Source organism: Hibiscus syriacus, unplaced genomic scaffold (assembly GCF_006381635.1).
Source record: "Hibiscus syriacus cultivar Baekdansim isolate YM2019G1 unplaced genomic scaffold, ASM638163v2 tig00110332_pilon, whole genome shotgun sequence".
NCBI classification, from domain to species: domain Eukaryota; kingdom Viridiplantae; phylum Streptophyta; class Magnoliopsida; order Malvales; family Malvaceae; genus Hibiscus; species Hibiscus syriacus.
Window position 1 is genome coordinate 9,759,718 of NW_024062688.1, and position 27,732 is coordinate 9,787,449.

Here is a 27,732-nt window from a genome sequence, read left to right on the forward strand (position 1 = left end):
AGAATCATGATGGGATATGGAAGATAAATATGGTTTATATGGATATAAGTTAGTTTAAGTAATGGTAGTTGAGTTTAAGGACATGATAGGGGCTTAAAATAGAAGAATTGAATGAAGAGTTGAATAATTTCGTGCTTAAAATGGAAATTCTGGGTTGTGTGCATCGATGCATATTCAATGTGCATCGATGCACTCTCAAATAAACAAACATCGAATGCAAGTAGTGCATCGATGCATAAGTAGTGCATCGATGCACCCCCTTAAAATACAAACATCGAATGTATTTTATGCACCGATGCACAAGTAGTGCATCGATGCATCGTTAGGGAATGCATCGATACACTGTGCAGTGCATCGATGCATACATTCATTAAAAGATAAAATTGGCTTTTCTCTTAGCCTAAGGAGTGATAGTTTTGAATATATCAATTAGTATACTGATAAGTATAAATGCATTATTATGTAGATATAGAATGAAAGCCTGTTCCAGAACAAACTAAGGATTAGGATTGATTCGAAGCAAACGAGGCCCAAGTGAGTGCATACAAGTTAATTTATGATGTTTAATGGAAATAAGACTTGAGACGAGTCTATTTCCTATATTAGAATGTATGAATTTATGATTATATATATATGATATAAATTACAGTAGGTGTTAAATGATTTGTGTGAATACATGTAGTGTGATCAGTTATAGGATCTAATATGAATGATTTATATGATTGCATGGGAAGTGAAATAAGTTATATGATGGATGACCATACATGTTACAGGGTATAGGTTATTAATTATGAGAATCAATATAATATATTTATGACTACATGAGATGGGTGATGAGTTAAATAAGACCAGACTATAGAGTAATATGAGACTATTTAAGAGAATAATATATAAATCAGAATATAATAAATTAAAAGACTTTATGAAAATGGTATATATATAAATTAGGGGACATGAGCATAACGATGATACAAACCTATAGGATAAACACTATAGGAAAAAATGATATGCTTAAAAGAAAACTATGATATAGAAGTTATAAAATGAAGAACTATAAAACCTTATGAGAAGGTTATAGGAGCTATATAGAAATAAATTAAATGGATAGAATAATTCATAATTAAATAACGTGAGATAAGTGATAAGGGTTAGATGTTATTGTACATGTTAATATAATAAATCATGTAAGCTGATACAAAGGGAAAATGAGATAAAGATAAATAGCTTTTACCTATAGGATTGATATAAGATTATATGCCGGTGTGATAACATGTACAAGGGAACTAAGCTCTATGATATGGATCCATGTGAGTATAAGTAATGTGATTGCATAAACTATATATATATTTATATGATTTGATATATGCCATTTGATTCCAAGGTATATATGTAGATAATATATGTGGATATAAGCTATGCAAAAGTGATCTATGTGACTAGATGTATATGAAATCTAAGTGATATGACTTATAGGTATTTCTATTATAATGTTACGTGATATGTATGTATGTTAAATGAATTATGTGATGGTATAAGAAATTATATGAATTATATAGGCGAAAACATGTATATGTTATGAGATAAGACATATGACTATGAGTTATGTGAAAAGCTATGTGATACATGATATGTTAAAGTGAATTACATGTTTATGTGAATATTTGAAATGAAATAAAAGATAGTGCCCATGTTATGTGTCTTGAGAGCTAGGGGTATAGTTGGCATGCCAAGAGTCGAGGGTCTACGCGGTCCTTCGGGATATATATATATTCTTTGGAACATGTGTGAAGTCTTGTGAGACACATACTTGATCCCTAGTATATGTATATGATTCTTAAGGAATGATATGTGGTCCTTATGGACATTATTATATGGCACTACGGTGCAATTCTACGTGGCACTCCAGTGCAATTCTACGTGGCACTTAGGTGCAATTATACGAGCTGTGGTGACAACATTAGTGCACAACCTCTATAGACTCACATATTTATGGTTCTCACATGTGTACATGGGCTAATAAAGGAAATAATATAAAAGAACCTTGCATGATAGTATGTGATTGGTTTGTAATCTTTGTGGTATGAAGTGATATATATGATATGATGATGTGAATATAGCTTGATTAAGAGGAATTGATGCAAGAACATATGACAAAAAGATAAAGAATGAAAATAAGACTAATAAAGAGATAATAATAAATACCTTACATATGATTTACATGTTTTGTGTTAGGAAACCTGTTATAAGAATATGTGAATGATGTGTGTGTACAAGTGGATAGTGGTTGCATGACAGAATGCATGATTTTGTATGATATAATAAGTATAGATTATGAATGCATTAGTAGTGATTATATGTTTTTATGCCTCACTAAGTCATCGACTTAGCGTGTGAGTGTTTCACACATAGGTTTTGGAAAGCTAGAAGAAAAGTGAAGAGGAGCAAGATCGGTCAGTTACTTCTTACCGAAGATCAGATCAGAAAAAATGTCTTGAATTAGATGTATTCTGTATATTGAATATAGTTGGCATGTACTAATTGATTGAATTAAACAAACCGATGTGACTTCAATGAAAGTTTTAAATTTTCTCGAGTTTTTGTCATGAGTCAAAGTTTGAAGAGTCAATGTGACACCTCAGACTCGTATCCGGGTCGGGTACGGGTTGGGGGTGTTACATGGACAGTTTACCTAGGTTCTTCGGGACCTATGGACAGTTGCCGAGGTTCTTTATGACCTCTGGATAGGTCCTTCAAAATATTTATACGAGCTGTGGTGACAGTATAGTGGTGCACAACCTCAATGTACTCACATACCTTAAGTTCCCAAAAGTATACATGGGCTAATACATGGTCTTTAAAGAGAGTAAATAAATCAATTGATATGATATTATATATGTTTTGTTGTGAAATGGTATATGTGTTCCAAGGTATGTATAGAAATGTTCAATATATATATTTATATGATAAAAAAGAATATAATAATAGTAATATAAGTACTGATAAACATATTAATGGGATTATAAAAGTGTTCGCATTATCATCTATTATTATGTTGTTATCATATATACGGAAATCATATGTGAAACGATTGAATTCGTAGATTGCATGTTTATATTTATGAGAAATGTATCATTATTATGTTTATGCCTAACTAAGTCTATGACTTAGCGTGTAAGTGATTTACACGTAGGTACTGAGAAGTTGGAGGATCAAAGCTAAGTTAAAAGTAACAATATATCTCTGCTCGAAAATCAAATCAGAAGTAAATTACACAGTATGTGTCATTTTATGATAAATAGGTTGGCATGTAAACAAGGTCTTTAAATTAAGTATATGTGCTCTGGTCGAGTTTTGGAATGTTTTAAATGTATTTATGTAAATGTATAACGGTGAAAGGTTAACTTTTAAGAGTTTATGAATGTTTCACAGAAGTACTGTAGCAAAATTGTAGTAGGGTACTGTTCATTATTGTTCACGGTACTGTTCATACCGTATAATATTATTCATAAATACATTTTTGTCTCAGAATTTTATAACGGGCATAATTAAATAATATATTATCGTATTTTCTTAATATAAGTTCAAATATTCTGTTATTTGGTAAAAATATTGTTTTAAAAAGTTAATGTGACATCTCAGACTCGTATTCGGGTTGAGTACGGGTTGGGGTGTTACAAAATGAGGTTGATTTATCACAAGTTGTCATTGATCAAAGTAATTAAATAAATAAACTAGACTCAATTGAATAATTTACTTATAAATAAAATATAAGTCTCACTAAGCTTTAAAAATTATTTCCACTACACAATTTATTGAAATTTCATATTTTGGCAGTTTGCACTACCTTTAAATAAATATTATTCTGTATTAATATATATATTGAAAAATTATTCTGTTTGCACCACTGAAAACTAGACTCGAATAAAAGTATAACCATATAAGGCACTTCATCTAGTTCCACTTGTACAATTTATAGCGGATTTTCAAAGTTGACTGACAGAAGTTGTTTTTGGACAAAATTTGTTGTCCTTTTTTTACTTATCACTGGTTAAAAATTCATTTCTTTTTGTATACTTCTCTAAATCAGTTTTCATTTGTTCTAAACGAAACTAGATTGATAGATGAATCCAAAGGTATATCATTCATTGTCTAATCATTTTTTTAGAATTTCTGATGATTTTCTAAATTTACCGTTCAAAAATTTCTAGGCAGATTTTACCAACTAGTGTCATTGACTTATTAACTAGTTCTATTAGCTTACTAAATAAGCATATAAACTTGAATCGCACTTCACATAACAATAGGACTCACTTCGTAACGTAACTCAGACACTGGTTAATCGCAATCCAATGTTTGGTTGAAACATATATACAAATGAAATGCACTCACCTTTGTCTCGTTATCAAATCTTCTCCACGATAATCTTCTCGATCCCACACTTTTTCCTTCCCTTTCAAGCTACTTTAATCACTAAATTTATCGTATAATGAGGACTTCATATAATAACATAGAATATTCAAACTAGTCGTTAGTATCGAACTAACATAATATAAACTTAAATATAAAATTCGATAAAAATAAATTCGATACTTAAATTGATATAAAACTAAATTATACTTCTATCGTAATTTGAAACTTCTCAAAATATTCCTTAAATTTCATGAATATTTCGTTTCACTATCAACTCTTCAACTTTTACTAATTTCATAATCCAACCACTAATTATTAATTCTTTTTAGAATTCGTATCAACTTTCTTATTTAATCCATAATTACCCTTCACCATTATGATCATTTCACATTAATCACATAAAATTTCCAGCAGCTCAATAAAATATTCAAATCAACACTTAAACATTCAAAAGCTTGTAATTTCATCCTAAACTTTCTTAGACTTTTCAAATTCAACCACACAACTTGATAAACTTATAATTAAATCTCAATTTAAGAATTAAACCCAAAAATCAGCATATTAAATAAATTTATAGCATTACAATAATTTACTCAAATGATACTTCCACGTTTAATAAACTTAAAATCATGTCCCCATAATATTGAGACTTTTTGAATTCCACCCTCAAATTTTACCAAAATTGAAATTTGGTTCCAAACAACTTTCCAACTTAAATTTCCAGCATTTTCAACTTTAAAAATCAGCATTAACCCTTCAAATATTTCATTCTTGCAATAATATCTCACAATTCTCAAAACTCGTATATTAACCCTTTTACTAACTCAAGGTTCCAAATTGATCTCCAAGTCACGTATAACACTTATAATATCAATTCTAGACCATAGAATTTTTTTTAATATTTTCCCCTAATTTTTTCCCAATGGTTGAATGTCACTATAATCATAAGACTAGTTTTTCATTCAATTTCAAGCATGAATTCAACTTAAAAAATTAGCTGACCCTATTCCCATATGTAATGGGATAAGAGGGAGGTAGGGTAGTAGGCTGGCACCCAATGCTAGGTTGAGAGCAGCTTTCGTGGAAGACCTCCGTTATGAATTACCCTCAGTGGGACTCGATCTCACGACCACAAGGTTAAGAGCCTTGCGCTCTACCAACTGAGCTAGATGGGCAATTTATGAATTCAACTTCCTTACTTCAAATTCATGTTATTCTAATCAACACAACATCAAATTGAACCAAAATCCAATCAATCACCAAAACCCTAATTAGGCCAAACGCTTTAAATCATTCTACACTTGATTTTAAACATCATACGTGCTTGAAAATTAATCTCCAACATAAAATATATAATAATCTTTTATTAATTCTTCAAACTCCAAAAACCATACATAAACCCTAACCTTCAATCTCAACATATAAACATCTTCACTATGAAACATTGGTACCAAATGATAGAGAATTTCATATAGATTAATTCTCTAATTCATAACTTAGTCCAAAAATCAATCATGTAAACTTAAAAGTCAAAAATAAAATGTTTACCTTGGAGAAATGGTGGTTTCGACCAAGCTTGAATAAGGAGCTGATTTTGTGCTAATTATTTTTTATTAATCTAGTATTTATTAACCTTGACACATGACACTTTAATAATATAATTGAATTTAAAATTCAATTAACGAGAAATCCCAAAAATACCATTAATGAAACTTGATAATTACCAAATGCCATTGCATTATTTTCCATTAAAACATTCCTTAGTCAAAGATGAATCAACTTGACTTTGACTTTTCAATTTGACCATGCAATTTTCAAAAATTGCACTTTAGTCGATAAAATTTCACTATTTGACCAAATCTGAAAAAATATATTGTTCTGAGCCAAATTTATTTGATCTCAAATCTGAAAACAATATTTCCAACCTTTTTCTAATATCCTTCAAATTTTCATAAAATTCCAGTTCGATCTGATTATCCGATTTCAATACCAAACTTTATCGCTTTATAGCTTTTAATACAAATCTCGTACCGAAAATATGATTCCCACAAAAATTATTGTTCTAGGCCAAACTGTTTATTTACGTGCTAAAATCTATAACTTTTTAAAATTATATGTTTGGTCCTTGAACTTTTACAAAGTATATACTTTAGCCCTCAAACTTTCAAAACTTACATTTTAGTCACTAATCAAAATTTGAGGTATTACAAGAGGTGTATTGATTTTATTACTAAACTTCTAAATTGTTTACTTTTTTGGTAAGACATTTTTCGATCTTTTTCAGCAATCAATCATCGTACACCATCAGTTACCTTTAATGACAAAAACAATACTCATGTTTATATTTCACTCCTTTATCATATTATAAGATTTGTTTTCCATGAAATCCACTCAAAATCAATGAAATTAAAAAATCTATCATTTTTAGATGTTTGAAGGTTTTCTTATATTACAAAATTTGGAATATTTGTTTGAAAATTTGAACAGTGAGAAATATTATTTTGATAAAGCAACCAATATACCTCAAAACTAGTCTCATCAAACAGTTATTGAAAACGATCTAAGTATTAATACGTCAAACTTCTAAATATATTTTCATCGATTTTGAGTGGGTTGCTTAGAAAATCAATTCTAAGATAAGAAAGAGGAGTGAAATGGAAATATTTTAATATTGATATTGTCATGTAAGATAATAGATTATCGGTTGTCGACAACAATTGAAGAGTGCAATATCAAAAAAGTTTAAAAGTTCAGTAGTAAAGCCGATACACCTTAAAATTTAGTGCCTAAAACATTGTCGCTTTAGACATTAATAGTTGTTGTCAAAAAAGTATCATTTTGGTGTGACATGTCACAATAAAAACAATTAGTCACATCATCATCATATTATTAATTGACGACATAGTGACATAATTTAATATAAAATTAAAATTTAATGTTATAATTAATAAAATAAAAAAATTATTATATAAACAAGTTGTATAATTTAGTATAAAATTAAAATTTAATGTTATAATTAACAAAATTAAAAATTTTATCGTAAAAACGAATTAATAGATAAAGTTAGATGATATTTGGATAATTGGATTAGTTACCCTAAAAAAAAGGTCATTTGGTTTCTTCTAAGCGGACAACAGAGCCCTCGGTTTTCATTCAAATTTACGACCTAACCTTCTTCATTTCTGTTCATTGTAACAAATCTCTAGCCTTCTTTGTTTTGTTTTAAGGACGACCCTCGGTTTTGCCACTATTTACGGCGTTACCCCTTTGTAAGAAACCCTAGTGTTTGATTGTATTTTTGGTAGTTTTGTTTGGATTTTGGTTATTTTTGGAGCTTAGGATTGTGATATGAATAGTAGAGGGAGGAATCCACCTCCGGGAATCGGCGTTGGCCGGGGTGGCGGAGTTATTGCCAACCCTAGTTTTCAGTCGAGGCCATCGCAACAGCACTACGTGCAGAGGAATTTGGTTCAGAATCAGCAGCAATTTCAACAACAGCAGCATCAACAGCAACAGCAGTGGCTCAGGCGTAACCAGTTTCCCGGCGGAAATGACTCTAGTGTCATCCACGAGGTCGAGAAGACCGTACAAACGGAAGCCGTTGACTCGAGGTCATTTTTGAATTTCATATCTTCTCTCATTTCTTTTTGTTGTTTTTCATATTTATGACCATCTTGTGTTCTCTATTGCATTAAGTGGTATCATCTCTCTTCCGTAGTAGACTGCTTTTCACCTTTTGAGCGTTCTTAATTTAGTTCCAAACTTCCAGTTAGGAAGGTCTTGACGAAGGGTGGACGGAACTTATGTATTGCCTTTGTTGTTAATATTGTATATGCAATAGTTTTTAGGTTTTGATTTAGTTGTTAACGTTTTTTTTGTGTGTGTGTACAACTATCAGTGGGTGATATCTCTTGTATATGCAGTAGATTCAAACTTAATCTTTAGTTAATTTTTCAAAATCTGTGTTTCCTTTAACAAACATTTAATTTTTATTGTGTATGATTCTAAAATCTAATTTGCGTTTCCCTTTTTCAGTTCACAAGATTGGAAGGCAAGGCTAAAAATACCACCAGCAGATACTCGCTACAAAACTGAGGTATATATTTCTCGTATAGGTCCTTGTTAATGTTATAGTATAGCAGAACTATCATTTTAAAACTTTCTTAAAAGATCTGCTTTTATCAGTTATGTTTAGAATTAGAACACAACTGCAGTATAGGTTCTTTGGTTTATGGATTTCACGTAGATAATCATCAGCATCACCATACCTTTATGAAACTATAGCAGTCTTTACAGCCCTTTAGAATGGTAGAGGACAAGTTGCCTCTTTATGTTATTCTGGTAATGCAGATGGAATATTCTTCTTTACTTCCAACTATCATATGAGTTTATATACAATTATAAGTGGACAGTTTCTTAAAGGATCTGCTTTTATCAGTTATGTTTAGAACACAATACATGTATAGGTTCGGTTTATGGAATTCTAGTAGATAATCATCACCATCCTCGTACCTTTATGAAACTATTAAAATCTTCACAGCTCTTTAGAATGGTAGAGGACAAATTGCCACTTTATGTTATTCTAGTATTGCAGATGGAATACTCTTCTTTACTTCCAACTATCACATGAGTTCGTATACAATTATAAGTGGACAGTTATACCTAATTCTTTGATGTTGAGGCCTTCTAATTTGAACTTACATATCAAAACACTAGTTTAGGCTTGCATTACTTCTCTCTTGGAAGCATATCATCTTATTTTTGTGACATATATATCTCTCAATACAAGGCATGATAGTGTTGCAGTTGGTATTTGGACACATTTCAAATGTTATGATTACATGTTTATGCACTGAACTGCCTATTAAATTGTTGCCTTCCAGGATGTGACAGCTACCAAAGGAAATGAATTTGAGGACTATTTTCTGAAACGCGAACTTCTTATGGGAATATATGAGAAGGGTTTTGAAAGACCATCTCCTATTCAGGAAGAGAGTATTCCCATTGCTTTAACTGGAAGCAATATACTTGCTAGAGCCAAAAATGGAACTGGGAAGACAGCAGCATTCTGCATCCCTGCCTTGGAAAAAATTGACCAAGATAACAATGTTATTCAAGGTTAAATCTCAATTTTTAGATTTTCTTTGTATATTCTTGTGTGTATTTATTATTGGTTCAGTTAAATAGTAACGGGTACTGCAAATAGGATAACTTTGCCCTTTCAGCTTTTTATTGTTCTTCTAGTTGCTTGATCTGCATGTAAATCAGAGGGAGAGAGAGGCATATTTGCTGAAGAATGTCAACTGAAATTTGAATCATGGGATGGAGGGACATAGTGAAATCAGGGTAAAAACTCTGTGTCCGTTCTTGAATCCTTTTAGTCTTTGTTTTGTTATTTGTTTGAATCCTTTTAGGCTTTGTTTTGTCTTTTGTTTTTTTTATTTGAGGTTGGGGGGTAATTGGCGAAACCCTTTTTAGCTTACTTTGATATGAGTCAGTTCCATATATGTCTTCTTTATTTTATGCTGTTACTTTTGACACAAGTTATTTTCTTATTTTGCATTAATTACCCTTTCAGTTCTTGTGTTTACCCAAAATATGTATTTTTGCACAGTTGTTATTCTTGTTCCAACTCGAGAACTGGCTCTCCAGACATCACAAGTGTGCAAGGAGCTTGGGAAGCATTTACAAATTCAAGTCATGGTCACAACTGGAGGTACTGGTCTCAAGGATGATATCATGAGATTGTATCAACCAGTCCATTTGTTGGTTGGAACCCCTGGCAGAATTCTAGACCTTGCTAAGAAGGGTGTTTGCATTTTGAAAGATTGCTCAATGCTTATCATGGATGAAGTAAGTATTTGATGGTTTCTATCTGTATTTTCTTTTTTCAGATTGATTAAATATACATTTTAGAATTTGAAGCTTTGTATTTGGCTAGACATGGAAGAAATATTTTTTGTTCTTTTTGTAAAATGTTAGCTGTGATTTATGGTTGGTGTCATTTTTGGTTGGGTGAGATGGTGATAGTCAATGCTTGCCTCTGCTTTACAATTTGGAAAATTTAGCAATTAGTTGAAAGTTTATTGGTTTCTTTTCAAAGGTCCTAGAAACAGTTTTGGTTGCATAATTTATTGGATTTTTGCTTAAATTGTTAAATGTAATTGCAATTATTTTAAGTTGGCTGCTTACCTGTAACCCATTATCCATAGCTTAGAATTTTCTTTGGAAAAGTCAACTGAATATGCAGTCACTGAAGCTGGTTGTGGAAGTGTCTTCAACCTTTCAGTTTGAATACTCACTTTATTGGTCCCAGAGTCGCCATCTCTATTGTTCTGTAATGACTGACCGTGGTTATCTTCAGTTCCTTGTATTCCATTTCCTTCTATATATATATTTATAAATTTCTTATATTTAAATAAATTCTAGTTTTGGAAGTAGAATTCTGAAGTGTTAGTCATTGATATAACAATTCTTAAAAAAGGAAGCAAGTTGCTTGTTGTGGAATGGAGAATGTATTTGATTATTTTCCTTGTCTTTTATAATGCTTGATTTAAGATTATGATCTGCATAATCTTATGTGTTTTTGTTTCTTTCAGGCAGATAAACTTTTGTCTCCTGAGTTTCAACCTTCCATAGAGCAGCTGATACATTTTCTTCCTGCAACTCGTCAAATTTTGATGTTTTCTGCCACATTTCCTGTTACTGTTAAGGACTTTAAAGACAGATACCTACAGAAACCATATATTATTAATCTAATGGATGAGCTTACCCTGAAGGGTATTACACAATATTATGCTTTTGTGGAAGAAAGACAGAAAGTCCACTGCCTAAATACTCTTTTCTCTAAGGTTTAACCTTATATTAACTTTTATCTAGCTTTCTCCCCATTTCCCTTGTTTGGATTAGATTTGATATAAATTTATTTGCAGCTGCAAATAAACCAATCGATCATTTTCTGCAACTCAGTAAATCGAGTGGAACTATTGGCCAAGAAAATTACAGAACTTGGCTACTCTTGCTTTTATATCCATGCAAAGATGCTTCAGAACCATCGTAACAGAGTATTTCATGATTTCCGTAATGGTGCATGCAGGAACCTTGTTTGTACTGGTATGTCATGCCATGATGTGTGTTTTTTCCTTTTGGGTATATGAGCTGATCTTATTTTGCAATTTGATTATATAGCAAGTGATTGGTTTTGATACTGATATACTTTGATACTGATATACCTATTTTTTTATCCACTGCCACTGCTTACTTTTTACTAGTGATTGAATTTGCCTCCCTCTTTCACGAAAGTTAAATCTAGGGATCGAAGAATGATGGTATTTTAATTTAATAAATATATTGTACAATTTGAGCTATATTTAAGCGTTTCTTTTAATTTCTCTTTGTTGTCCGCTTTAAAGAATGGACATTAATTATTTATTTCAACCAGCATGCATCAAATTTTCATTTTATTAGGATTAGTTTCTCTATGGAAGTGCAGAAAAAAGTTTTACTTTATTCGTAAGTATTTTATAGTAGTCATTATTTAATATATTTTACTTGCTTCAGATCTTTTTACAAGGGGTATAGATATCCAAGCCGTGAATGTTGTTATTAACTTTGACTTCCCCAAGAACTCTGAAACATACCTCCATAGGGTATGTTACCTATCTATTTTTCTCTCTAACAACACTTTTTAACGATTATATATTCCTTTTGCCAATCCTCATGACTATCTTCTTAATGAGCAGGTTGGTCGATCAGGAAGGTTTGGTCATCTTGGACTAGCTGTGAATTTGATCACTTACGAAGATCGTTTTAACCTGTATATTGCTACATCTCCAACTGTTTTTGGAACTATAGTGCTATAAGCATTTAGGCTCTTCTGATTTGTTGAGATGTTTGCATGTTCTTCTCCAACAGGTATAGGATTGAACAAGAACTTGGGACTGAAATTAAGCAAATTCCTCCACATATCGATCAGGCTATATACTGTCGGTGATTTATGGTGGATGTTTCTTGCTTGGCCTACAGCGGTAACAATGGTGAGTAACCACCCTCTAGTCAAGTTAATGATCGGGTGCAATTGATTTCTCTATATTGTAATTTATCATCGATGATGTGCAATTGCTTCATGTTTTTCAGGATTAATGAAGATCTGCTTAATCAAGGTGCCCGTGCTTGCACACGGGGTGGGCTTATCTATTCTGAAATATGTGGTGTTGGTGGAAGACGTTTTAGCTGGTTCTTTTGTGCATGTATCCTTTAACGCTTTTTTTTTATTGATGTGTCAGATTTCATAGTCCCCAAATGTTCAAAGGATATAGCAGACTAGGGAGAGAATTTGGATGAGTTCTGCATTTGATCTAGTTAAATTATGGTTTAGTACTGTCTGGTCATGATGGAAGTGTAGCTTGTGCTAGAAGTTTATGTTGTTTTTATTTTCTGTTGGTGCATTTTCAATAAAAAGCATCTCACAGTTAAGAATAGTGTTGGCTGTTGCTTGATACATCATATTTGCATTTCCAGTTTGGTTTCGACTTTTTCTACTTTTGACATCTAAATCTGTGATTTATATAAATAGTTCATATAACTTCGCACGCCTGCGCCTAAACTCCATGAACCTTTTGCATTTTATTTGCATTTTAGTATGCCTTGCGCCTTTAAAAATCACTCTAAAAACTTACACATGTAGTTACAACTAAAAATATTTCGTGAGTTCTTAACAGTAATTTTATAGGTTTAGCCCTAATAATTATACAATTTACATAATTTGTTATAGAGAACGTAATATTTTCAATTTCAACCTAAAATATTACTCAATTTACTCTAAAGAGCTGCACACTTTATAAGTTTTTCAGTTATAACCAGTTATAATTTTTTACTTATATTAATCGGTTGTATTTTAGACTACCTTAAATTCATCCATTAATGTGGTTCGTGTGTTTACACTTCACTATTGGATTCATGCATTATACAAAAAAAAAATGTGTGTGATCTCATCGCATGAATCAACGCCTTAACTTCTGTCATTAATGTGGCTCGTGTATTCACACATCATTGCTACTTAATAGATTTATCCGTCTATATTACTTCAACTCTCCTTTCTTCTTCTTTCACTATATTGTTATCTTTTACTTTATTTCTTTGGCTTTCTTCAATGTATAAACTTCTAATAATCTTCAGTAGCTGGTGTTTTATCCCTTACCCCTAAGGCGGAAGAAGTGTGCGCCCCTCACCTAAAGCCCATAGTCGCGCACCTCACAACACTTCTTATAGAACACCTCGCTCTGACAAAGGAGAACGTTCTCTTCATCATCTCTTTGCGCCTCGCACCTAGGCGGCCCTAGGCCACGCTTTTAAAAATCCAGGAGTAGAGATGATAATATTTTTGGGTACATAGAAGTAGAGATGATAATATTTTAATTTAAAAATCATTGTAACGTAGCATTTTTGTTGTAACTAAAATTATTATAGATCGTATAAACTTTTATAAAAAATAAAATGATAATTCAAAGTTAAAATTCAAACAAGTTAATTTAGATTTTCCTGTGGCAAAATAAAACTATGTGCTATTTGAATTAGAATATTATTGAATGCATAATGGGTATGGAATTCTGACTGACTGACCATCGAGTAGTGTAGGAGAAATCCCATCCTTGGATTTGGAAGGTAGGTCACGTTGTCTCATTTCTTAGATGGCGATGCAAGGGAACGGATCCTCCCAAATTATTCCCACTTTCGAGGCATTCGTACGAGTTGCCCACCCACAACTTAAATGCAAATAAATAGTTTTCCACAATTTACATTTATTGCATCCCTTTTCTCTTTCTTATATAAATCTCTCCATCAAGCTGAAAATATATTCTTATTTTATACATTTGTTTTTAAATTTCGTAAGTCTAGCGTTTTTATTTTTGTTTATGATATTAATTTTTTTATTGTTAATGTATTCAATAATTATAATATATTTATTTATTTATTTATAAAAATATTTTAATGATTGATTACAGGTGAAGAGAAATAATATTTGTATTTAATTTTTTAGATTTAAATTTGATTCTTAAATAATAATTTTTAGGGTAAATTATTTTGTTATTCAAGAAAAATATAGTGATGCGGCAATGGGAGAGGAATTAAACCCAATACCTTTTTTGAAAGATTACAATGCATGTTATTAAAAAAAAGTACAATGCTTAACTACTAAACTACACTGAGAAATTATTTTAGTAAAATTAATATTTAAATTAAAAGAAATGATTTTAGTGATTAAAGATAAAGTTATTTTTCTCCTGAGATATTAGATTCAAGTTGTCGCATTTACAATGTGTATATGTGTTGTCAATGATTAATGAAGATTATGAATATATACTATATTATAAGCATCTCAAATTATTCAAAAAAAAACTATTAAATTAAACTAAAAGAACTTTTTTAGTAAAATTAATATTTCAATTAAATTTATCATCATTTTAAAAAAATCAAAATATTATTAAAAAACGAATGAATAAAAATGACAAATTATAAAATGGAAGGGGAACACGTAAAACAATGAAGAAAATATTTTAAATCTTACATTGTCTAATGAAGACGTGGTATTAAGATTATTCATTTTTAATTAATATTCATCGAAACATGAGATTACGAAATCAAAAGAAAAAACATTTATTTACGTGAAAATGTTATATTAGAATGTAAAATTAGTGATGAAATTATAAAGAGAATAGGAGGGTATCTCCTCCATTTTTTTATCTAATGATAATCTTATTTTACTAATTTAAATATTTAATTAATATTAAAATCAAATAATTTTATCATTTCTATTTTATAATTTTAATTTTATATTTGTTTCAAATCTAGATTTGAAATCAAAGTTTTTCTGAATGGTCAGGTATAATGAATTTAAATTTAAAATTTTACTTTAAATTTTATTTACCTTGTTATTTATATATAATAATAATAATAATAAGAGTCGAATTTTTATGTGTATGAAGTTATACATGAGTTCATGAACACATTGGATCATCTGCAGATGACGAAAAGTATTTATTACACACCACCATCTGCTCCTCATCACTTGACCACAAAATTATATTGTGCTAGGCCCGGCCATGGGCCTTGGACCTTGGTTGAATTGCACTGACCATATTTATTGTTATGCTTTTCTCAATTGAAATGACTACCCCCTTATATTATTTAATTTTCTGGATGAGTTATGACACTTAGTACGTACATCTCATGCACGTTGGTTTCATTTGCCCTCTCTCTCTCTCTTATGGTAAAATTTTCGAGATAATGTTATGAAAGAAATTAATTCACGATCTAATGCACTCCCAAGATTAATTGCTTAAATATGGTGAAATCTACAGTGTTGGCCGTAGGTCGCCATGCACTCCGGGCGACCTTGTAGGTCGCCATGCACTCCGGACGACCTACCCTTGCTCAAACAGAGAGAATGAACGTGAGAATGAACGTGTTGCATTGCACATGCACGTCCCAACACATAGGTCGCCATGCCCTCCGGGCGACCTACCATCGCTCGGCTTCCCTCGGATTCCCTCGCATAGCTCGCTCGGTTACCCTCGGATGCCCTCGCATAGCTCGTTCGGATGGCCTCGGTCGGATGGCCTCGGATGCTCTCGGATGACCTCGGTCGGATGGCCTCAGATGCCCAGCGTGTTGGGACGTGCATGGCACATGCAATCTATTATAGCTCGTCGGGAAGACATGGCGACCTAATAGGTCGCCCGGAAGGCATAGCGACCTAATAGGTCGCCCGGAAGGCATGGCGACTTACGGCCAACACTGTGAATTTCACCTTATTTAAGCAATTAATATTGGGAGTGCTTTATCTCGTGAATTAATTTTTTCAAGAACATTATCTCGAAAGTTTTGCTATCTTATATATACTTGTGGTACAAGAATCCCATTATTATTAATATTAATGCTCTCTCTTCTTTTATTTCTCTCCACTTGTCTCTGTAACTCAGAAACCTCAAAAGAAGGAAGCAGCCCAATCCCAAACCTTTTTCCTTTTTTAATCTTCCCTCAATGATGGGATTTTTCAAGTGTTCCTTCAATGCAGTATTCGTCAAACATAAATACATATCCATGCACTGTTTTGTGTTACACCCTCCCATATTAATTGAATTTCAGTGTTCGTGTCAGTTTGAAACTCACTGATCGTCGTCTCTTCTATTTATTAACTTGCCTTGAAAACATCAAACTCTCATTGTTCTAAAACAATCTCTCTCACCCTCTTCTTTTTCTTCATCTCATTGATAGATCATAAAGCGAAAGGGGAATGGGGAGGACGCCGTGTTGTGATAAGAAAGATTTGAAGAAAGGCCCATGGGGTCCTGAAGAAGATGAGATACTCATCAATTACATCAAGGAGCAAGGCCATGGAAGTTGGCGTTCTCTTCCTAAGCTTGCTGGTAATTTCATTTTTTTTTTAATTTGTTGGTTTGATTGTGAGATTTGATTTTATCCGATGAGGGTGATTCGTTTCCAGGTCTTCGTCGTTGTGGCAAGAGTTGCCGGCTCCGGTGGACAAATTATCTTAGGCCTGACATAAAACGCGGCCCCTTCACCGTTGACGAAGAGAAGCTCGTCATTCAGCTTCACGCCATTCTGGGAAACAGGTTTTTCCTTTATTTCTTAGCTTATTAATTTCTTGGGTAAATTTCCTATTTAGTCACCCACATATTTGATTCCTTATTGCTTACCAAACTATTATTATTCCAGGTGGGCAGCCATTGCTGCTCAACTACCAGGACGAACGGACAACGAGATCAAGAACCTATGGAACACTCACTTAAAGAAACGCCTACTTTGCATGGGACTTGACCCACTGAAACACGAGCCGTTCACCCATTGTGGTCCAACCACTGCACCCCGTTCATATTCCACCACTCGTCACATGGCTCAATGGGAGAGTGCTAGGCTCGAAGCCGAGGCTCGTCTTTCCAAAGGGTCACTCTTCTTCAACTCACCACCTCCATTGGTTAAACCCAACCCTGACTATTTCTTACGCTTATGGAACTCTGAAGTCGGAGAATCATTTCGGAACATGAACGGAGAAGCTAAAATCAATTGCCGGAGCCCGATTTCGTCATCATCGATGAAATGCGGATCGGTTTCGGGTGTCACGGTCGATGTTTGTCCCAACATGGCAGGGTCTTCGAGTACTTCAACCACAGCAAGAAATCAAATTGAGGATGCCATTGATGCATCTTTCTCTTCGTTTTCGAACGAGTCGGAAGATTCATCCGACACTGCGCTGCAATTGCTGTTGGATTTTCCCATTAACATTGACATGTGCTTCTTGGAAGATGATACTACTTGGCTACAATGTTGAGTGAAATATCAACCATATGATTTGCATAAATATTTTGCCCTTTAGTGCTTGAATGTTGAAGCTAATTTTATGCCCAAAGGAATTATATGGTAAGGTTTTATTGCCTATTAAGGCGATGCCACCATTGAACCTAGTTTGTTTTGTTATACATATAGTATAATCACACATATATATATATATATAACCCGTGGAACTTTTAATGGGTACTAATAAGGGATTTATATGTTATTTTAACCATCTTGAAATTTAAAGTTTAATGATTGTGTTTATTTGTGTGACGTGTCTATTCACGTATAAAAAATTATATTTTTAATATGTATCACTCTCAAAAATATTTCTGGATTCATCAATGATAGTACTTTTCGAGTGAATCGATCCCAAGCTGAGCAATATTTGAGTTGTGTTAATTAAAAAAATTTGTTGCTCGACTCACTAATTATTCTTAAGCTCAATTAAATTTTTACCCGACTTATGTTTGTTAAAAGAAGTTGCTCGAACTGAATCTTATTCCACTCAACTTGTTAAAGTTTAATTAATTTACCTAAACTATATGGAACATATAAAACAATTTGATTTTTAATTAGTAAATTGATAAATTATTAATTAGATTTTTTTAATAAAATAATTAATAAAAATTATAAAAAAAAGTTAATGAATTATTCGTAAATTTGTCGAATCGAATTGAGTCTTACTCTACTCAACTTGTTAAAATTTAATTAATTTGTCTAAACTATATGAAACATATAACAAGATGAATGACATCTCAATAATACAACGTATCATCGATTTCACGAAGGTTTCATCCATATATATATATATATACCAAAATATAAACATATAACATTTCTTTCCATTTTTACATACCATTTGCTTATGCCCATGAACATACCCATCTTAAGGCCTATATCATGTTCTAGGTGGTTTTATCATATACATCACATGCTTTGCTTATGCAGCATACTAATGAATGCCGTACTTCACAAATTAACACAACAAACACATCTAGTATATAATACAACAAAATACTTGTATATTTACATAGTTATCATTTCAGGAGTTTTTAATAAAAAAAAACTTTACACATACAAAGACGACGAGCTTGCAACTCTTAGTTGTAATTCCAAACTCATCTCTAACGATTGATGCCCAGCAGATTATTGAACAAACAAAAAGCTTATATTATTTTGGTGATGAAATCTTAATTGGATACATTTTTATAAACATGTTCTTATTTTAGAAAAAAATCTTAGCTGAGAAAAAGATTTCACCGGAAATTGTAGCAAATCAATATTTTTTATCTTTGTGAAAAAAAATGTATCTTGTTTTCTCTTTATCTTTTGATCTTATTTTTGTATTATCTTTAGTTTATATTGCATTTATAACCTATAAGGGATTCAATTATATGTTAAATTCTACAAGTGTGAGTTTCGATCGCTGGAGACAATATTTAGGCTATATACATTTATGCATGAACCACTTATTAAAACAATGAATCACAGAAATCTAGACAATGATGATATATAAATCGTTGTGTGATATATTTAAAAGCTAAAATTTTCTTCGATTTGAGCTCAACGAAGAGTAAATAATCAATTATAAATGTATTGAATAGTTAAATGAGTTGTGATGTGATTGATCGTATAAACTTATGTTTGTATTCTTGTATCAAAACGTTCATATTTTGTTTGAGTAATAGTCTGACACTATTGGAAACAGCGTCACACCACAAGTTTATTACCAAAGTGGTAATGTTAGTCACATTGTAGTTGTAGCGGATTGCCATCTCCGCTGTGATCAAAAGTTTATGTCGTAAAGCTTGCTGACAATGATGGAAGATAAGCTGATATTCATGTTACGTTGGCCTTTTATTTGGCCATTGGGCAAAATAAAAAGGAAATTAATACATGTCTAAGCCCGGTTTCTAAGCGGGGACCTCTAGCGTGTGAGACTAGCGTGATAACCAACTACACCACCCAGACAATTAGGGGTGTTCATTCGATTAATTCGATGGCCGAACTGATCGAACTATCATTTTTGAATTAATCGAATTTTTTTTCTTTAACCGTTAACCGAACTGAACTTTTTTTTCGAAAATATTAACCGAACCGAATAAATTTCGGTTAATTTTCGAATTAACCGAAATTTTTTAGAATTTTAGAATTTAATATTTTTTTAATTAAAAAAACAATTTACAATTAATTTAAATAATATCTAATTATAAATAATATCTAATTAATTTGATTCAAACATTTTGCATTTAGTTTTGATATTATTTTAATTAATTAATATTGATTTAGGTTTTAAATGGATTTGGCCTCTTAATATAATTATATTAGAAGGTTAATTCGGTTAATTCGGTTAATTAACAGATTTCGAACCGAATTAACCGTTAACCGAATTCTAAAAAAATCCTTAACCGTTTCCCGACCGAATTAATTCGGTGGCCGACCGAATTAACAGAACTAATTCGATTCGGTCGGTTAATTCGATTAAAACCGAATTTTGAATACCCCTACAGACAACCTTGATCCAAATGCTTTAATCAGGAACATAGACACGGGGCGGTTCACAGCCAGTTGTAGCAAAATATGGCAAAGATTTAAAAAAAACGATGCTAATAGTTTAGACAAGTTGCAGAGTAAAATTGAGGATGACACAGTCTCAAACTTTATGAATATGTCTTCGTGGACACTCCAAAGCCTTGCAATCAGCAAATACTTGAAAACCGACATAAATATGTTATGCATCGGACCAATGTATATCCAATCTGTTCCATTGAGTATCGGGGACTCCCAGAGCACTCCAAACAGCTTTGGAGGCACGAACGATGGTGTTACCACAAGGTGGCTCGTAATCATGAGCATCATCACACCCCCCGCTCGACACACATTCATCGACAACCTTTGCTCTAACACGCCTTCCATTGCCACGGATGTTGATGAACTTCAAACATCTGCGTTCACGATCGAACCATCCCGTTGAAAGCGCCACTACGAGGTCACCATCTTCGTAGTACTTCTGATCGCACTCAGCTGGCCGACCTTTATCCCCGCCATAATCGAAGCTTTGAAGGGTCAGGTTTGCCTTTGTACGGCGTTTAACAGGGGGCGAACAATCGTAAAGGTCGTAAACCTGACCGTCGACGCAACAGGCAGAGCTGTCCTCCAGATTGCATGTTCCTGGAGGGGGAGCCTTGCCTATTATACTGCCACTGGAATGGCAAGCACAAGTGTCTACTTTAGGAATAAACAAATTTATGATGATGAGAAATTGAAAGCAGATGAGAAGGAAGATACTTGAAGCAAAATGAATGTTCATCTTCTTCTTACTGCTGTTAGTGTTGTCACTTTGAGCAAGTAGTGTGGGGTTTATATATAAATGGGAGCTTTTCAAGACAATTTCTACCTGTTTTTCCAAGAATTGCACCCTTTGTATCAGTTATACGGATGCTGCCGGCACATTCAAATCGAAAAAACTTGTGCTATTATTGTTATTATCATTATTTTATTTCACTACTTGTTTAGTGTTGAGGATGACCTCAAACTTTTTGGTCTGGGGCTTTTGGTTTTTGCTTGATTGATGTCGGATTGGTTTGTGGGTTTTATTAGGCGTGCGCTTCTAGGTTTGCTATGTTTTTTTAGATATATCATGTTGTAAGATATGCTTTTTTTTTTGTTGATAGGAACAAGATGGTTTTATTTGGGTGAGTTGTGGTGAGTGGTTCAACGTCAATTAATCGGTGTTTAGGTCTTTTGTCTTCTATAAGAAGGTAGAAGAGGGATGAGTGAAGAAAGTGGTTTTAGATCCTTCTCTTAATCTTAATCGAGAAATGTTGATATCAAGTGTATCGTCATTAATGACTCATTATAATTATTCATATGTTAGCAGATTAACACATGATGTCTATCCTAACAAATAATGTGGTATCTGTCAAAGGTCATAACAACGGGTCGTAACTGCATGAGTGCACATAGCTCTTGCGTCTTGAGATGTTCTCTCGAATTGAAGGAAGAGTATTATGAAGGCCTTGATGTGTCTTTATCCTCGGGAGAGGAGTTCTCCGGAGATCTTGATGTGCAAAAATCAATCTTATGGAGGAATGGAGGAGAAAGTACAACATTTATCCTCCATAATTGGGGGAATGTCATAAAGTAGCTTGACTCGATATTTATTATTTGAAGTACTATTGACATTTAATAGATCATTTTTGAAGAAACATCGTAATGATTGTTTTTTGAATGGTTGCATACTTAAATGTATGACGCCTTATGTTTGGTACAATAAAAAAGTGTAGTGTTTCGATTGTTGGGGACGAATTATTATCTCCGACTATATAAGGAAATTTGAAATAACAAACCTAGATTTTAAGGTACTCTATAAAACATATATAGTTTAGGGAACAAATAGTTCATGGAGTGGTTAGTGGTTCGACCAATAGTCATTGAGCCCTCCACTAATAGGTATAGAGACCATAAATATGGTTAGAGGAAATGCAACCATATGAATCAAAATGAAGTTGTTATCAGTGAAGTTCAAGATCTTAAAAAGAAAGTGTGGGTAAGAAAAGATTATGTTTCAAGTTAGTTCTAAAGATCAAAGACTTGTTTGATTCTCAAGATATTAAGGTCGATCATGTTGAATATATTCGATCAAAGTCTTGTGGCGAGGATACTTGATGTTTAATGAACCACATCCTTGATGAAGTCACTTTGTTCCATCCCTTTTATCGAAAATAATACAATCTAATAGGAGGAGAAAAAACAGTTAGGGGAGTTATTTTCTGTATTTTTTTTTGAGTTGATGTTGTTTCTAAAGGGAGTTTATGTTATTTACTGTTTTTTTCTATTGCTTCATGAAGATCAATATATTATATTATTGAAATTAGATATTCGATTAAAAAAATCATTTAGTCGAGAGATTTGTGAGGTTATATATTGCATAGGACACATATTTATAACAGGAAAGAATTAAGTTGTTAAAATGTTTTTTGTACTGATAAAATGCGTCTCTCTCTAAGTAAGACTACACAAAATGCAATCATTGATTCGAATTACAAAACAATTTCTCATTCTTTGTCTACATTTTCTGTATAAATGTTTAAAGAGATGATCAATACCCCGACTAAACTACACCAACAAGTAGTCCTTCAAAACTTGTCTTACATTCAAATCTCATCGTATTTGAGTTTGGTCCAAAATGCAACAATGGTCTTTTAAAATTTAATCCGACTTTGTGAAACGTAATGAGCAGGTATTTTTCTAGTACTACAAAATAATTTAGCAATTAGATTTCTCTTTTCAATCGAAATTAGAGTTTTTTTTACTCCTTTTGTTCTGAATTAGATTTCCTTGTTTACTTAGGATGAATGAATGGTCATAAACGAAGAAATATTACCAACAGTCTAAATCGAGCTGGGATTGGAAATTTGGAATAACAATGCCATCCGAATCAGACAAAATTCTTAAAACAAAACTGAACAGAAATGATAACAAATCTAAAAACCCAGTACAGTTTATGAAACACGGCCTTAAAGCAACTCACTTCTTCTATCCACCTCCGGCCGACCTGCAAAAGTACACAAGAAATGCATCATCATGTTACAAAAATTTAGGTCCCAATCAAGATTTCGAAAAGAAAAAAAAATTATTTGGCAGTCAACGATCGACTATGTACCTCATCTTGTGGAGGACGCTCGACATCTCCTCCCTCTTCTTCTTGGCCCGCTTGCAGTGACGGATGCACTAAGCCCCATAGGGGCCAAGTGCATCCATTATTTTAAAAAAGTGGTTAAATTTAAATTACTGTGTTAAGGAAAAAGAGAAAAAATTACAATTTTTGCATACCCATTATTTTTAAGAAAAGAAAATTAAAATTTTAGACTCCTATTATTAAATTGTTGGATCCGCCACTGCCCGCTTGTGATTGCCTAGCTTTCTCTTGGCTACCTTCAAAGCACGCTTATCTTTCTCAACCTTGAGAAGTTCAGTTATCCTCTTCTCGTAAGGAGCAAAACCGGCAACCTCCCGAATTAGACTCCTCACAAAGTGGACTCTTTTGCTGGTTTTGTACAACAAGAAACACATTATCATATCAGCAATACAGAGAATATAATTAGGCAATAATAAGGTAGGTTACAAAAATAATAAAAACATGAACATTATATTATGAGGTTCCAAAGGAAAAAGGAGCTACCCCCTAAAGTAACTTAACAAGCCTTAATCATAGGACCTTCCTCCATCTTTTGAGAAAAGAAGACTTGAAAAGTGTATAAAATCAAGAATGCAACTTCATGAGAACTTCTAATACTAGGACCTTACACCCTTTCGATTTGAAGGGCGGGGAGCCAATTCCTTCTTGGTAACAACATGTCCCCCGTTTAAGCCCACAAAAAGGCCAGTATTAGGTTGACTTGGAGTCATCACCTAAAAGAACCATCAAAGCCAAAGAGCATGACAAGTTAGATAACAAATCATTCCAAGGCAAGTGAATTCCATAAAACAACTTATCGATAAATTAGCATTGGAGATCCCAAACGAACATGTATAGTGAAGTAAAGAGCAGTAGATGTGTGCCTATATATCTTTCGAATTTACCCATCGATCAGGGAGAAGACTTGTTTATCTTTAAATTATTAATGTTTACAGATTTAGGGGCTGTTTGTTTACCTCAGAATGATTAAGCGCTGAATGATTCAAATGCTGAATGATTCAGAGACTCTGTATGAATTAACTTTGAATGTGATATGTTGTTTGATAATGGCTCTGAATCATTTAGAATGTACTTCTGTGCTGAATCATTCAGAATGTACTTCTGTGCTAATTCATTCAGCACTGTTTTGTTGAATCAGTTAGCACTGAATCATTCAGAGGTGCGAAACAAATGCGCTGAATGTTGAACACAAAGAAACAACCCTGAATGATTCTATTAAGAGACAAACAAACAACCCCTTAGTTATACACAAAGAATGGTTAACACCAAAAGAAAAAGCAGCTTTAGTATTGCTCCGGACCTAACAATGTAGTGGTTTTCAAGACAATTCAACATGGCAAATAATTGGGGATTTGGGATTACATTGCACACTTAATAATTTCATGAGCATTATTATCCATCCAATATGAAAATTTTAAAACCCAATACAATTTTAGAACACACTAAACAAACTATAGAACCATCCAACTTATCTACTCAGAGAAATGATAAAATCTTTTTGCAGTTCCAGTGAATCACATTTAAGAAATTACATCAACAGATCACCGCAGAAACTCGAATATAAGATTAATGCTACAAAGAAAAAATCAGATGACTAAAATTCATCAAATTGAATTCAGCACTACCATTAAAGTATGTCACAATTAGTTTTCCTCATTTTCATGGACTTGACCACCAGCCTAACTTCTTAATACTGGAAGGAATAGCTAGTTTTTCAAATACAACATTGAATATGGATTAAAGTTTCTGAGAAACAAAAGAAATGAACTTCAGATTGTAGTTTTGGAACCAGTCTACTGCATCAAGAGAATTTTCTCGGGAAAGTAGAGCTTAAAATCTGTAAATTCTAGAGCCTTCAACCACTTCTTATTCGTTTACTCGAAACTAAGAAAGGATCAAAGCCCCAGCTCTACGTTACTTACGGGAATTTTGAATTTAAACATCAAACAAGATCAGAGGTGATATTTCCAAATAAAGAAGAGACAAATTGAATACAACAAAAGCAGAGAAAGTAGCATTTTCAGCTTATTTTCTCACCTACAAAACAGCTCCGACACAAAATCAACTGGAGAACCTCGAAGCTGAAAAAATAGAACGGAAATTAGCTTGCGAAACCCTGGAAAGATGTCAAGTTTCAATTAGACATGGAACTTAGAAGGGCGGCTGAGTCTAACCTTTCCGGCCGCACAAGGAGGAAGTGATTAGGTTTCGAGTTTTTTTGCCTATTTATAAAATGTTTAATTAGAAAATAGTGTCCAAATTATATATTTTTTAATAGGTGTCTAATTTTTTTTTATTTATCTAGGTGTTTAACGTGACAAACGTTATAATTTTAAGTATTTTTATTATAATACCGTTAAATTTTACCGTTAAAGGACATGTGTCGTGTTCAGATAATTTTGAAAATTTTATAAAAAATAAAAAATTAAAATTATATTTTTTAAAAATCCAATTTTTTTGAAAATCTTTAAAAAAACATCAAACTTTGAAAAACCCTAAACCCACACTGACCATCAATCTTGTCGTCATTACCATCAACTGAACCTCTACCCGATCGCGCGTCCACTCGACGATCATTTTCCCGACAAAGAGCCACCATAACTGAAGTTGACTGGAGCTTAATCGAGTTCGTTGTTTCGTCGATTTTACCTTTGATTTCATCCCTTGGGTGTCGTTTTAAAACTGGTTGTTCGGGGGTAAATGATCGCTAGGTGGAGGCATGTTTGGGGGTAGGCTCTTTAATGTCATAATCTGATACAACCCAGAGATTGACGGGCTAAATCGTTACATGAGACCACTATAGTGGTTAACCCAAAATTTTCTTTTTAAAATAATTAAAAAATCGATTAAAAGTCATCCATCATAAACACAAAGTAAAAGCGTAGTGTTTGAGTTTACAAATACGGGAGCCCTAAAATATATCCAAACTATTTTAAAAGAGTATTTCAAAATGCAGTTACGACTCGAATACAATAAGCTCAGTAATCTAATGCTTGTATCTATCTGGAATACGGGTTATGCGATAAATTGCTCGAACGCTCCTCCTAAGAACATACGCAAGGAAACAAATTCTGAACTCTAAGCTCAGTAATAAGCAAACTATACTACATTAGTCCACTACGTGATTCATGCTAGCAAACATAGATATTAGCATACGACGATGCTAAGCTAAACATACGTACAAAGATAGGCATCATGGTGTGGTCAGAGGGTTTTGTTACATCTCAGCGACACACACCCCTCTGGCCTACCTATGGTGGGGTCTATAATTTCTACATAGAAAACATCCACCAATCCAACCTATTACATAGAATCCAAATTTTAACTACACCTTGAATATTGATACCCTATGAGGAGTACAGTACCGATACTCCATTGAGTATCAATACAGAAATTGGCTACTAGAATTCAAAATCTAATAATGATATCGATACTACCCCTTGAGTATTGATACCCTATCAGCAGTATCGATACTCTCGGCCAAGATACCTTACAAATTTTAACTACACGAAGGGCAGTATCGATACTGTTCATTCAATATCGATATTCAAGTCCATAAATACCATGTTTTGGACACGAAAATATAACCTAACACTACCTATTCGTCCTCTTAAGGCCATCAAATGATGTTTAAGTCTTATGTAAGTTGATCGATGTCATGTGGAGTCATTTTGCATACTTTAAAACATCTTAAACTAGAATCCACCATGAATAAACTCATATGCTTCATAAACTAATGCAAGCTAAACAAGTGCACTTAGTGGTCCACAAATGGTATAAGAAGAATAGAAATATATTAAATTAGTGTTTAGTTGTTGAAATGTCTCTAAACTCAACCAAAAACCAACTTCTTTTTACCCTTGGTTTTGGAATTCTCCAATCTCTTTCATTAATTATAACAAAGAAAAGAATGAGTTACTAACTCATCTAGAGGCTTAAGAAGATTACAAACATGATTCCAAACCTCTAAAATGAATTGAGAGCACTAAGAAACTCTAAAACTCACTTTAATTCTCCACCTAAGGGTTTCTATGGTCAAATCTTAAAATAAAAGGCTTGAATAAAAGCTTGGGGTGTAGGGATTTTATTTTTTACCTTAGAAATTTTGAAATGCGATTGAGGGTCAACAAGTTCTCACCTTTGTTAAACTTAAAGAAGGAGAATGAAAGATTTTGAAAAAGGAGAAAGAAGACGACAATGAGACAATTTTCTCCTTACATGACATAAGCTTCAATAAATGGAATCAACCTTTAGAGAACTTT

At 32.9% G+C, this 27,732-nt stretch overlaps 3 protein-coding genes, 1 long non-coding RNA gene and 1 other non-coding gene across 5 annotated transcripts; 2 read left to right on the forward strand and 3 right to left on the reverse strand.

The window, feature by feature from the left end:
• The first annotated feature begins 7,515 nt into the window (after positions 1-7,515).
• Positions 7,516-12,835, forward strand: LOC120119786 (DEAD-box ATP-dependent RNA helicase 8-like). The gene is made up of 10 exons (XM_039139594.1): positions 7,516-8,021; positions 8,446-8,506; positions 9,294-9,528; positions 10,025-10,263; positions 11,010-11,261; positions 11,343-11,523; positions 11,971-12,059; positions 12,153-12,226; positions 12,325-12,446; positions 12,547-12,835. Exons 1-9 carry the CDS (start codon positions 7,759-7,761, stop codon positions 12,401-12,403), a joined length of 1,473 nt encoding a protein of 490 aa, XP_038995525.1. The 5' UTR covers positions 7,516-7,758; the 3' UTR covers positions 12,404-12,446; positions 12,547-12,835.
• A 3,862-nt stretch (positions 12,836-16,697) lies between these two features.
• LOC120120134 (transcription factor MYB17-like) lies at positions 16,698-17,761 on the forward strand. Its single transcript, XM_039139847.1, has 3 exons — positions 16,698-16,838; positions 16,916-17,045; positions 17,149-17,761. The coding sequence occupies exons 1-3, from the start codon at positions 16,706-16,708 to the stop codon at positions 17,759-17,761; spliced, it is 876 nt and encodes a 291-aa protein (XP_038995778.1). The 5' UTR covers positions 16,698-16,705.
• A 1,905-nt stretch (positions 17,762-19,666) lies between these two features.
• Positions 19,667-19,740, reverse strand: TRNAV-CAC. Its single transcript has one exon. It is a non-coding gene; the product is annotated as a tRNA-Val (tRNA).
• Positions 19,741-20,500: 760 nt separating this feature from the next.
• LOC120120135 (putative ripening-related protein 1) lies at positions 20,501-21,079 on the reverse strand. Its single transcript, XM_039139848.1, has one exon. The coding sequence runs from the start codon at positions 21,077-21,079 to the stop codon at positions 20,501-20,503; it is 579 nt and encodes a 192-aa protein (XP_038995779.1).
• A 3,000-nt stretch (positions 21,080-24,079) lies between these two features.
• LOC120119787 lies at positions 24,080-25,591 on the reverse strand. Its single transcript, XR_005515861.1, has 2 exons — positions 25,508-25,591; positions 24,080-24,183 (listed from the first exon to the last, which is right to left on the reverse strand). It is a non-coding gene; the product is annotated as an uncharacterized LOC120119787 (long non-coding RNA).
• Positions 25,592-27,732: the final 2,141 nt, after the last annotated feature.

What these genes read in the sequence shown, in the direction of transcription:
- LOC120120135 (XM_039139848.1), bottom strand. Translation starts at nt 21,079, where the DNA reads ATGAACATTCATTTTGCTTCAAGTATCTTCCTTCTCATCTGCTTTCAA.
- LOC120120134 (XM_039139847.1), top strand. Translation starts at nt 16,706, where the DNA reads ATGGGGAGGACGCCGTGTTGTGATAAGAAAGATTTGAAGAAAGGCCCA. An exon ending in TTCTCTTCCTAAGCTTGCTG is followed by an intron (nt 16,839 to 16,915) that starts GTAATTTCATTT and finishes ATTCGTTTCCAG; the next exon opens with GTCTTCGTCGTTGTGGCAAG. An exon ending in CACGCCATTCTGGGAAACAG is followed by an intron (nt 17,046 to 17,148) that starts GTTTTTCCTTTA and finishes TTATTATTCCAG; the next exon opens with GTGGGCAGCCATTGCTGCTC.
- LOC120119786 (XM_039139594.1), top strand. Translation starts at nt 7,759, where the DNA reads ATGAATAGTAGAGGGAGGAATCCACCTCCGGGAATCGGCGTTGGCCGG. An exon ending in ATACTCGCTACAAAACTGAG is followed by an intron (nt 8,507 to 9,293) that starts GTATATATTTCT and finishes GTTGCCTTCCAG; the next exon opens with GATGTGACAGCTACCAAAGG. An exon ending in CAGGAACCTTGTTTGTACTG is followed by an intron (nt 11,524 to 11,970) that starts GTATGTCATGCC and finishes TACTTGCTTCAG; the next exon opens with ATCTTTTTACAAGGGGTATA.